General features: G+C 40.9%; 1 protein-coding gene across 2 annotated transcripts in view; it reads left to right on the top strand.

The window, feature by feature from the left end:
* Positions 1 to 1,700: 1,700 nt before the first annotated feature.
* DMD (dystrophin) overlaps positions 1,701 to 12,708 on the top strand; it is a 1,922,593-nt gene continuing 1,911,585 nt past the window's right edge. For both annotated transcript variants that reach the window (XM_019529123.1, XM_019529125.1), the window contains exon 1: positions 1,701 to 1,814. In XM_019529123.1, the coding sequence (XP_019384668.1) occupies positions 1,718 to 1,814 (97 nt within the window). In that variant the 5' untranslated portion in view covers positions 1,701 to 1,717. The remainder of the gene's footprint in view (positions 1,815 to 12,708) is intronic.

Genomic DNA, 12,708 nt, shown 5'->3' on the forward strand with positions numbered 1-12,708 from the left:
GTGTTTAAGAGGCGGTTAGATGCACATCTTGCTGGGGTCATTTAACCCCAGTATTCTTTCCAGCTATGGCAGGGGGTCGGACTAGATGATCTGCTCAGGTCCCTTCTGACCCTAGAAACTATGAAACTATGACCCCTGCTGACTTCCTACCCTTTGGGTGAGGGGCCGGACTTAATGATCTTCCGAGGTCCCTTGCAGCCCTAATGTCTATGAAATCTTCAGAATCATGAGGGCTAGAAACCTAATTAAAAAAGAAAGAAGAGAAGAGATGAGTTTGTGGGGAGTCAGAGGGGGAGGCTGTTTGATTGTTTTTAAGAAAAACCTGGCTATGAAATGCAGTGATAAAATCCTGAAAGCTGACAATTCTGCTCACACATCACAAGTAGCAGGTGAAGGCTGTGTGGTCCCCCATGCTCTTCTTTTCCACTGCTCTGGGCAAATGTAAAAGGGCCAAGTAAAGTCTTACCTTAATGGCAGCTGTTCCCAACCCCTTCTGCTTCATTTTCTTGATGGCTAGTTCAGCCTACTTTTCACACTCTTACAAAATATCACTTTTTCTAATTTTGACATTCAAGCTTTCAGCAAGCCCTGGTGGTGTTTATGAGTTTTATTGGAAAGGAGATACACTAAAGATGAAACATCTTGGTTCTGAATTGTAAAGAATCTCAGGCACAAGTGGTGGAGGGAATACCATCAATTTAACTTGGTAGATGATGGGTGTATGTGTCTCAATTTCTATTGCAATTCTTTTAAAAATCACTGATGCCTACATCATGTTCTTCCCCATCCCTTTCCCCCCACCTGCAAATGCTAACTCAATAATGGCAGAACCAATCCCATCACTTTGAATTTTGCAAAGCCCTCCAAATAGGTTGGGTAAACTCTAAACACTATGGAATGTCCTCTACAGGCTAGTAAAAGGCAGTTTGTGGTGCTGTTATAACTGCGGTATCACTTTAAGAATAGCAAGATGCTGGTAACACAGAATCATGAACACTACCTTCTGCTAAAATGCATAAAACATAAAAAGCAAATGCAGAAGTCTCCTACAGGTAGATTTAGTCAAATTGCTTACAAATCTAGTGCATCCTCATTAGACAGCCATTCATTAGAACGAAGAGACGTGAACATCATTTGACGAGGAACATATTATAAAAGCCATGTTTATAATGAAGCTGAGTTGAGAGCCTGAATACCCAGTACTGTTATTTTAGAAGTAGCTTTAGAGCAGGGAGTTTCCATGTGAAGGTGCTGTATAGTTGGATACAAATCAGCAAACATTTAACTGAAGTATGAATAATTTGAGAGTGTGCAGGAGGAGCGATGCTCAGTGAAAGGAAGGAATGAAAACACACGCACAAGCAGAAAGCCTTAAACCTTTGTATGAGCCTTAGAGGACAATGTGAACTAGGATTTGAAACAGATTTGCAGATACACTGGTTTTTAGGCAGAGAGAATGCTCATTAAATGCAGGATGCTTCTGTGGCTCGTGTGTGTTTGCACTGAGGTATAGGTTTGAGACTGACGTATCAGATAAAGTCAGAGTGGTTACCACACCGACGGTGTTGCAGCTGCATAATAAATGACGGAGAGAATCATGTTAGGCATGCCCACCTAACCTAACTTGAATCATGCGAAAGGGGAGCTGTTGGAATTCAAATAGACTTTCTGGTTCCCAGCAGTCGGCAGTAATAGAATGCTTTCAGGAAGATGACAGATGCAGGGAAAAGATGCTGTTTTGCACTATCTTGATTTGTTACAGCAGCCAACTTATTGGCATGATGGAGTGACAAGAAAAGCAGCTGGCATGGAAGGTAGGATTATCGAAGCCGTTGCATCATTATGAATGTAATTAGAAACTGACCATGACAAAGCATATGTTAGAATGAGCTGCTGTTGATGGCAGAGGATTTGTTGCTGGGGTCTTGAAACTCTGAAAACAATGTTGCTTTTGCGAGGAAAAATCCATTTTGCTTTTATGCTTGCGTTACGTTTTTTGTGCTTGCCTCCAACTTGTCTGAAAGAGAGTGCTATGGGAGGAGGAGATTAAAGAATAAAGTATTTTCTAAGAGTCTGAGCACCTCCAGGTAGATAGAAACAAACAGATGGGAAACCAAACACTAGAAAAGGCTCCATATGATTTAGTTGCAAGCTGTGATTGATAGATTGGCTTATTTAGGAAGTCTGAGGAAATGTAGGTGCTTGTATTGAATGTTGTGATATAATGAACAAATATTACTGCAGGTTTATGTTTTATAGTTAGTTTTTCTGACAGGATTTGTTCCTCATCAATTTTTAGCTCTTGACATTTATTTGGTTGTTCGGTATATATGAAGAAAATATATCAATATCTCCTGCAGGGTTTTTCAACAACTCCAGCATCTGTTTCAGCTATTGAACTGTATTCACGTTTTGCCAACTTGGTGTCTACCCAGCTGGTCTATCATTTCTTGCTTGATTACTGCTCTTAATTTCTCCATATCAGCTTGTTTCAGATCGGATTTTGAAAGCTGCTAATGAGAAATGACAGTAAATGCTAAATTATTGAAAATTAGGTATTCTTTTATTTTTTGGAAACATTACACAGTATTAGCTTACATGCATTTTATTAAGCTGATATTCTATGCTGCAGTAAATTTTTTGACAGTCATTGCATTGCAGTTGTGAATACTTTAAACCAGATGAGATATAAGCATAAGTTTCAACTGACTGTAACAAAAAAAGTTTTGGCTTATTTAAAGCTGGGTTGTTTTTGTTTTTTTGGGGGGGTATTTGTATCACTTTCATGCATGCAGGCACATACGCGTGTGTGTAGACACAGATGCACGTACTTTCTTACCCTCTCTGTCTCTGCCACCCTGAGCAGTCATTAAGGATAAATTGCACATATTGAAATATGTGTTATGACCACTAGGGTGAAACCCCCTAAAATGTTTTGTGCAGGTGATAGTTTAAAATAGATGTCAATTATCTTGGTGTAGTTTGTTCCAGTAACAAGTAAAAGTGTTATTTTGTGACTGTAAGGAAGAACCTGTCGCCCTCCCATCCCCACACACCCTCACTCCTAAAGTATGGTTACCAGTGGAGCAAGCCTAATAGTCCACAAAATACGGTTATGCTAAATTAACTTATTAATTTAGGGCATAAATAAGTTGTCATTAAACTTCCTGCTACATTATATATGTTTGCAAAGATAATGTCTGCATATTGTTCTTAATGTACTGTTCATTGGTGTGTTCTAACTTTTAATTTTGAGTAGATTTCAAGAGAAGATGAACCCTAAACATTATGGAGTAGAACTATAGTCATTTTTTAGAAAGATGGTTTCAAATACACAGCATCAAACTAGCATTTAAAAAGTTTTAAAATAGAGATCAGTAAAACTAATATACTATGTGGTGGTTTGATCTTTTATTTGCTTACTTCAGTGAGACCATTTAAACTATTACTATTGGACAAAGACCAGCCCTTACAGTACACACCTAAACTCATTGTCATGTTTACATGATCACAAATCATTCTGTAGTTCAGATGATGATGATAAAAATGTTGTCTTGCTCTTGCAGAATGGTTCTGTTAGCTTGAAAGGGAAACTGTCTTTGTAGTTGATTATGGATGTAATAGAGTATATATCCCATTTAAACAGCTTAAGTTCCATTCCCCTTCTCAGAATAGTAGTAAAATTGTTATATCATAGAGAAGTAAGGCTGAAAAGGACCTCAAGAGATCATTTAGTCCAACCGTTATCCACCGTTATATTCGCTACCATGAAGCTGTCACTTGTGCTTGGCTGGAAGGATGCTGGCTAGCTACAATTGCACAATAGTTACTTAAAATATGGTTCAGCTTTTGATGAAGATATCATCATTGCATGCCATCTGTGGCTACCATCCATCTTGAAACAGGGTTTTTATGGTTTACTTACATTTTGCCAATAGTAATTGCTTTTAGCTTTTTGTTTTACTGATGAATTAAGAAGACACTAGGTGGAGCTAGCAGTTGATTATTTATACACCTACAGTATAACGGCCTGGGGAAAGCTGTCTAGTAAGGTAACCAATTTTTATAATGATGACTAGAAAAAAAAATCTTGCCCAGCTTAAAGTCATGAAATCCAAGAATTGCTGGGGTTAAAGGAGACAGCCAGTCCAGTCCCTTTCTTTTACTGTTTCACAAGATGCTAGATGAAGGATGTTATTTAGATGCATGTGTATGTTTTCTCAGAGAACCTTTAGCAGTGAAATGAATTAAATTAACAAGAAGAGGAAACAACCAAACCAAACAGATGATTTTCCAGTAGAATTGCATAAATTCTACCTCTTTGTATGTATTATTTCTAAACACACTTGACTTATGCAGCTAACACATAACATACTATATTTAGAAATGAGCCAAAACCAGAAATATTTGAGTAGTCCCAAATTTGGGGGGGGTGTTCAGTGAATGGTGTAAGGACTTCTATATCATATCTGAATTTGTGGCAGGGACATGTATGTTTACACATGGTAGTACATGTGCAGTCTGGCTGCATCTGTATACTTAAGACATAGTTGCTTACTTTTCTTGTATTAGCAAGAAATTTTTAAGGGAGAACTGCAGAGTTGTTTTGGGTGGAGGGAGAAAAAGGTGACAATTATTTTTCAGGCACATAAACTTGTTCATAGCTACTACTATAATTTCTACTCTGTTTTGGCCTGGACCCTGAACCAAGCATAAGGAAGCTATTGTTTTAGATGTTTAAAGTTAGTCTGTAATATGCTCAAACATGATTTGCAAATGAGCATAATAAAACAGAAGTCATTGCGTTAAGTGAACAGAGAAGGCTGACAAATCATGTAGCAGGTTTACCACATCTTGATGGTATTTAAGGCTCTATGCAATAGCAGATTTTTAAATCTTAATACAGATTATGGTTGTTTACAGGGTATTTTAAGTCTTAGTGTTTTGTGCTTATGGGAATTAAACAGAGAAAAGATGAGATTAGGTGCAGGAGATAAATAGCAGTGCACAGATGCAGTGGATGTTGTAGGAGAGCCGAAGACGACCTGGGATGTAAACAGTGAGAAGCAAGAGGAAAGACGGTCTGAGACTGAAATTAGGAATATGTACTAGACAGCATGGGCAGACAAGAAACAACATAGTTATCAGGTAGTAGTAAAATCAAGAATGGTAAACTCTAGAATCCTATGGTTGGTAGATGAGTCTCGTTAGGAGAAGATGTGAGAAGGGGTTGTCATATCTGTTCCAACAGTCCCATTCCTTGGGAAGGTCTTAGATGGGTGGGGAAGGACAGAGGCAGGAGTCTAGCACAATGATGGGACTGGCATTTGGAAGAACCTTGCTGTCAGTGCGGCTGAATGTGGGACTCCATGGGCATGTCTACACATCGCTATATGGCGATGTTGCTACGGTGCTGTGCTTTAGTATTTCCAAAAGTCCCTTTGGAAGTACTAAAGCATGGTGCAGTCTGGGTGGTTACTGTGCTGTGCACAGGACACACTGATTTCACTGCTATGTTGACCATAGCATGCTGGTGACCACGTGTAGACCTGCAAGATCACTATATTGCCATAGTGCTCCGTATGGTGATGTAGCGCCTTGCTATATCACCATAGGGCGACGTGTAGACATTCCCCATTTGAATAGGGGGGAAGATTGGGTTCCCAGGAATCACGATGATTGTCAGACAACCTTGTTTGCTTCTTTCCAGTCTGGTTGGAAATTCTAGTATCTTGGTGATAAATAGGGCAGAGTAATGCTATCTCAAAAACAAAAATCAGGATACTCTTAGCTATTTTTTATGTATTTTTTTTTTTGTTCTGTTTTTTTAAGAGGCAGGGTGACATTCTTAAAAATACAGTAGTAATTTCCTTAAAAACTGTTTTAGTGCCAGTGTCAGAACTTCTGAGTTAGCCTCAGGTGTACGTCTTTCCCACAGTGGAGGGATTTTTCCAATAATCTGCCACTCTGAAAAAATATATCCTGAAACTCTGAACATGCCTTTTTAGCATTCACGTTTATTTTCTTCATGAGAAGTGGCCTGAAGTTTCTCCTACCATGTTATCCAAGGGTCACAATATGATACTGTTTGGGTAGGTAGGAAGGAGGTCTCAGTTGACCTTAAGCCACAGTGCCACCTGCTGGGCCCAAAATCAAGCCGAGTAAGACATGGAGATAGACTACATCTCTGTGCTAGTCGTAGATTCTAGGCTCACCAGTTATGATTTTGAGGTAGTTAAAAGAAACCCCAAAGACCTTCAAAGAAGACTCGTGCCCTGAGAGCATAGACTTGACAACACAAAAATGAGGAGTAGGCTTTCAGCTCTACTCCAACATTTCTCCTTTTACTTGACTATAGAAAGTATGCCTTCCCACTTCTCATAGACTCATGGTCCAGCTACTACGTATGAGTTGAGTTGATTTTCAAAAGCAATAGGTCCAGCTGTACAATATCAAAAGATGACAGAAGTCACTGAAAAGCTAGAAAGCTTTTGTGTATTGTTTCATGGAATCAGTGTGTGTGGAAGAAGCAAAAGGGGATTTCACAGAAAGGCCCTCTTTGGGAGACAGAGCAATGACTTGTAGTGAGGTCAATGCTTAGACATTCCTTATCACTTGCATTTGTGTCCTCTGTAGAGAGAAACAATACCTTATTTATTTATGTTTTATTTATTTATATAGAAATCAAAATAGTATCATGAAATCAGTGTGTTCTTTCTTATAAAGTGTTTGTTTCATGCACATATCCTCAAGAACACTGGAAGTCCCTGCAACAGTGCCACCTCACATTGTGACTGACTGAATGTTTAAAGAAATTTAAGAGGCTGAAATGTGCAAAGTGCTGCTTTGGTCTCGTCCATTGCTCATAATGCGTCTCCCTTCTCTCTGTGACCTGTCACAGAGGCAGGGGGAAAAACAAACTTTAAACACACTGAGGAAAATGAAACCACTTGAAAGTGTTTCCTCAGTGTAAATCACACTCTTGCTTTCTTTTCCTTCTCCATCTCTCTGATGCTTAGGAATAAAAGCATATAGGGCTGCACACAGACTGTCAAAAAGCCTGAGGTGGAATTGATCTGGTGTTTGCAGGCTTCTCTAAGCTGCGTAGATTGGACCAGTAATAAACTCAGCTCATGTTCAGGCTTCATCATTGACCAAAGCAAGCAGAAATCTACACTAGTGAGGCCAAAAAGTGGCAGGTGCTTGAGTGTGCCTCCCAGTTTGCTAGCCACTGCCAAGCCCAGCCAAGCAGGGTTCATCCTTTACTGGTTCCCAGCACATGCCCCCAACCCCCAGCTGTCTCCCTACAGGGGGGGAAGTTGCCCCCCCACATCCTAGTGCAAGTGCTCCTGAGCCAGGGTCTGCGCAAATCAGGGGAGCTCCGCAACTCAGGGGGGTTTCTTCCATCCCAGTCTGGTCCCATCCCCTGGTCAGCAGAGCAAGCAGGAGCAGGGAGAAGGGAATGAACATGGAGGCTTCTGCTGGCTGGACCCAGGCTTGGCAGAGGAGAAGCTGCCATATTCTTCCCCCCTCTCCCAGCTTCTGCCTGCTCTGCCGGCCAGATCCCGGCTCAGCAGAGGGGAAACAGATGTGTTCTTTCCCTCCCTGCTGTGGTGGCTGGAGCCTGGCTTGCTAGAGGGGGAAAATGTTGTGCTCTTCCCCTCTGGCTCCTGCCTGCTCTGCTTGCCAGAGCAGGGCTTGGCAGAGGGGAAAGTCACCGTGTTCTTTCCCCCGCTCCTGCCTGCTCTACTGGCTGGATGGCTCTGAAGAAGGGCTGTGTGATCTGGCTGGAGCCACCTAGGCACTGGACTGGAGCAGGGACATGAGCCAAGTTGTAGTCTGCCTCCCTGTGGGAGGGGGAGATTAGCAGGCAATTGTACAGCATCCTGGGATGCCAGAGAACAGTGACCTAAACTGAGTTGGGAAAGGATCTGATACTGAAGTTGGATAAACCCAAATTGATCAACTCTGATAGTACATGCATCCAGGCCCATCTTAAATTGGTTTCTGCCATTTTGAAACCAGTTTATGTGCACTGAACTTTTGTTTTGTTATGGGTATAAACCAGTTTTTGATCACTTATACCAGTTTATGCATAATGTCTGTCCCTAGCCTAGAATTCATGGGGTCAGCTTCCTTAAGTGACAACTCCAGATATTTACATCAATGTGTCACCCTAAAAGTTAAAAAACCACATGATATAAAACCATTACATCCTCTTTTTAGTACACTTTTTAAGGAGTAGCAGTATTAATATACAGCCTTCATGCAATTCATATATTGTTGCAACAAATAACACAAAGATACAGATAAAAGATTCATCATTTGTCTTTTTTTAAGAAAACCATTTGTATATTTCCACAGTATCCTTATGTTTAATATATGTTTATTTCCTCTTATTACAAAGTGACAATGGTAACTCCTCTGTAATTTGATATTGATGGCTACAAATGGAATTTAATAAATCTTCCACAGTTACAAACTCTGCTGTTCAAAAGACAGGGCAGAATAGTATTGTTCACCCATTTAGTTAAATAAATGATCTTTTTGGTGCTACTGACTTTGACATAGTACAGGTGGCCACTGCTGCTTTTATTTGGTATGAAATGGGGATTACAAAGCACTGAAAAGGACAGTCTAATATCTTATACAGTGAACATAAGCTCTCAGCTGGAAGAGCATAATAGTTGCCAAGATAGTGGATCGGGTGGAAAGGATTAAATCTGGGTGTGCATTTTCCAAATATTATTCCTTATTTTTTTCCAAATGATTACAGCCATGATCTGCTACAGCAATTGAATATGGACCTGGTGGATAATCTTTGACAGAGTTTTGAAGTCATTAAAACAAGCTGTTGTTCACAACAAATGCATGATTTATTGAATGCTCTTTCTTTTAAAATGTTTGCTGTTCAATGTTGTATATGTTATTCAAAGCCAGGCATGAGCCTAGGATTAGTTGCAAAGTTATTTACTTTTTATATGTATTTTTTCTGTGGACTTGTTCCAGGTTATTGAGAAACAGAGAATGAGTTTGATCTAATACCTGCATCAATGTGAACACTTAGAAACACATATTAAAACAAACAAACAAAAAATGATTTGCCCAGGATTCCAGTCAGGTTAATCTTGTGACTAAATCCTCATGTGTCATTTCCAATAAGTTGCCCTCAAAAGTTAAGAGCAAAAAACATGCTACAGATGTTAGTAAATCCCAGTAACTAATTATGTTTGCTCTCAGACTCATTCCATTTCAAACCTTCAGTAGTAATGAGATTAGATGAGTGGCCAGTTTTGACAAAGCAAGCAGCTAGGATTGGACAAAACTGAGACAGTAAATGGTAAAACACCGGACCATTGCCTGAGGTCCATGGCTAAGTGTTGGGAGTCAGAGGGTTCTACTCCCAGCTGTCACTAAGTCCCAGCAGCACTGTTGTTTTTTCAGTTTAAAATAATATTTGTTACCTATCTCTCTGAGAAGCAAAGAATTAATATCTGTAATCTCTTTGAACATGTAGAAGTGCTTTATGAAGTAAGTTCTTAGCATCAGTAATGACACCTAATCCTGCACTGTCCTCAGAGGCATTGTCTATTAAACCAGATGGCCATTCGGTGTAATCTCTTCTGTATTATGAAAGTCCAGTGAAGTGTCACAGCAGACAACAACGGTGGCAAAACAATAAAGAAAAAATACAGTTCTCCATGACTATAATTGCAAACTATGTTTGTGGCTGGAAGAAATGTATACAAATGAATTTTTAAGGAAGTCTTATTTAAATTGGTATTTATTATGGTTCTTGAGTGACCTGGTCAACCTCTTGTGTAAGTAATGGCACAATCAGCCGTGTTGCAGAAAATACATCAGTACCTTCTTAGAAAGTTATATCTGCTTTTACAACAAATCCTTATATTTTTACTACTTTTTAATGCAAGTATTTTATTATTTATTGTGTGACAACAATGTGTATGGCACTTTATGAAGCATGGGTAAAAGTGCTTCTCAATGCCAAGCAATTACACATAATTAACAATAAAAGTTTGACTTCCTATCCCCAAAATCAGATCATACAAACATAGAAAATTAGGATTGAAAGGGACCTCAGGAGATCTTATACCCCCTGCTCCAAGTAGGATCATCCCAGCTGGGCCTTAAAAACCTAGCCAGGTCTTAAAAACTGCCAAGGATGTAGAGTCCAAAACCTTTCTGAGAACCTGTTTCAGTGCTTTACTACCTTCCTTGAGACACCTTTTCTAATATCTAACCTGAACTTTTCCTTGCTGCAACTTGAGACCATTGCTCCTTGTTCTGCCATCTGCCACCACTGAGAACAGTCTAGCTCCATCCTCTTTGAAGCCCCTGTTCAGGTAATAGATGGCTGCTATTAAATCCCCTCTCTGTCTTCTCTTCTCCAGACTAAAGCCCAGTTCTCTCAGCCTCTCCCCATAAGTTAGGTACTCCAAACCCGTAACCATTTTTGTTGCCCTCTGCTAGACTCTCTCCAACTTTTTGTACTGGGGGGCTCAAAACTGCACATAGTACTCCAGATACGGTCTCACCAGTGCTGAATAGAAGGGAAGAATCACTTCCCTTATACTACCAGCAGTGGTTCTTTAAATGCAGCTCAGCATGTCATTAGCCTTCCTCACAACGGGGACAGGATGTTGCCTCACATTCAGCTTATTGTCCACTGTAATCCCCATGTCCTTTTTTGCAGAGTTGCTGCTTAGCCAGTCAGTCCCCAGCCTGTCCTAAATCCTAGAAAGATTGTTTCATCCTAAGTTCAGGACTTTGCACTTGTCCTTATTGAACCTTATGAGATTTCTTTAGGTCTAATCTTTCAATTTGTCTAGGTCTCTCTCAATCTTAGCCCTACCCTCCAGTGTATCTACTAGTCCACACAGCTTGGTGTCATCTGTAATCTTGCTGAGGATGCCGTCCTTTATGTCTCCCAGGTAGCTTGCTTGTGAGAATGCTGTGAGAGACCATATCAAAAGCCTTGCAAAAGTCAAAGTATATCACATCCACTTGTCTCCCCACATCCACAGAGCCAGTCATCTCATCACAGAAAGCAATCAGGTTGGTCAGTTATGGCTTGCCCTTGGTGAATCTATGTTGACTGTTCCTAATCACCTTCTCCAACTGCTTAGAAATGGATTCCTTGAGGACCTCCTCCATGATTTTTCCAGGGACTGAGGTGAAGTTGACCAGTCTGTAGTTCCCTGGATCATTCTTTTTCCCTTTCTTAAAGATAGCCACTAATATTTGTCCTTTTCCAGTCAGCTGGGACCTCTCCCAGTTGCCATGAATTTTCAAAGATGATGGCCAGCAGTTCTACAGTCACATTGACCAACTCCCTCACCGCCTATGGGTGCATCCTATCTGGTCCCATGGACTTGTACACATCCAGCTTTTTTAAACAGTCCCTGAGCTGTTCTTTTACCACTGAGGGCTACTCACCTCCTCTCCAAACTGTGCTGCCTGGTGCAGTAGTCAGGGAGGTGACCTTGCCTGTGAAGACTGAGGTGAAAAAGGCATTGACTACCTTTTCTGCATCCTCTATCACTAGAAGATTACCTCCTCCATTCAGTAAGGGGAACCACCCTTTCCCTGATCTTCCCCTTGTTGTTGACATAGTTGTAGAAACCCTTCTTGTTACCCCTCACATCCCTTACTAGCTGCAGCTCCAACTGTGCTTTGGCCTGCCTGGTTTAATCCTTGCATGCCCGAGCAATACTCTTATACTTCTCCCTAGTTGTTTGTCCAAGTGTCCACTTCTTGTAAACTTCCTTTTTGTGTGTTAGCTCACTGAAAAGTTCCCTGCTATGCCAAGCTGGTTTTCTTTTATACTTCCTAGTCTTCCTGGACATCAGGATGGTTTCTTCCTGCACTCTCAGTAAAGTTTTTTTAAAGTACAGCCAGATATCCTGGATTCCTCTCCCCTTCAGATTGGCCTCCCTGGGGATCCTGCACTTCAGTTCCCAGAGTGAGTCAAAGTTTGCTTTTCATAGAATCATGGAAGGGACCTCAAGAGATCATCTAGTCCACCTGCCCTGCTCAAAACAGGACCATTCCCAACTAGATCAACTCAGCCAAAGCTTTGTCTAGAGGGGTCTTGAAAACCTCCAAGGATGGAGCTTCTACCACCACTTTGGGTAATTTGTTCCAGTGTTTTACTACCCTCCTAGTGAGAGCTTTCTTCCTAATATATCTAACCTAGACTTCCCTTGCTGCAACTTGAGACCTTTGCTCTTTGTTCTGTCACCTGCCAGTGCTGAGAGTAGTCTAGCTCCATCTTCTTTTGAACCCCACTTCAGGGAGTAGAAGACTACTATTAAATCACCCCTCAATCTTCTCTTTTCTAGACTAAATAAGCCCAATTCCCTCAGCCTGTCCCCATATATTAGGTTCCCTAGCCCCATCACCATTGTCATTGCCTTTTGCTGGATTCTCTCTGATTTGTCCATATCCTTTCTGTATTGAGGGGCCCAAAACCATACTCCAGATGTGGCCTCACCAGTGCTAAATACAGGGGAATAATCACTTCCTTTGAGCTACTGGCAACACACCTACCAATGCAGCCCAGTATGCCACTAGCCTTTTTGGCAACAACGGCACACTGCTGGCTCACATTCAGCTTATTATCCACTGTAGCCCCCAGTTCCTTTTCTGCAGAGCTGCTTCACAGCCAGTCAGCCTCCAGCCTGCGCT

Source organism: Crocodylus porosus, unplaced genomic scaffold (assembly GCF_001723895.1).
Source record: "Crocodylus porosus isolate Cpor-Errol unplaced genomic scaffold, CroPor_comp1, whole genome shotgun sequence".
Classification (NCBI taxonomy): Eukaryota; Metazoa; Chordata; order Crocodylia; family Crocodylidae; genus Crocodylus; species Crocodylus porosus.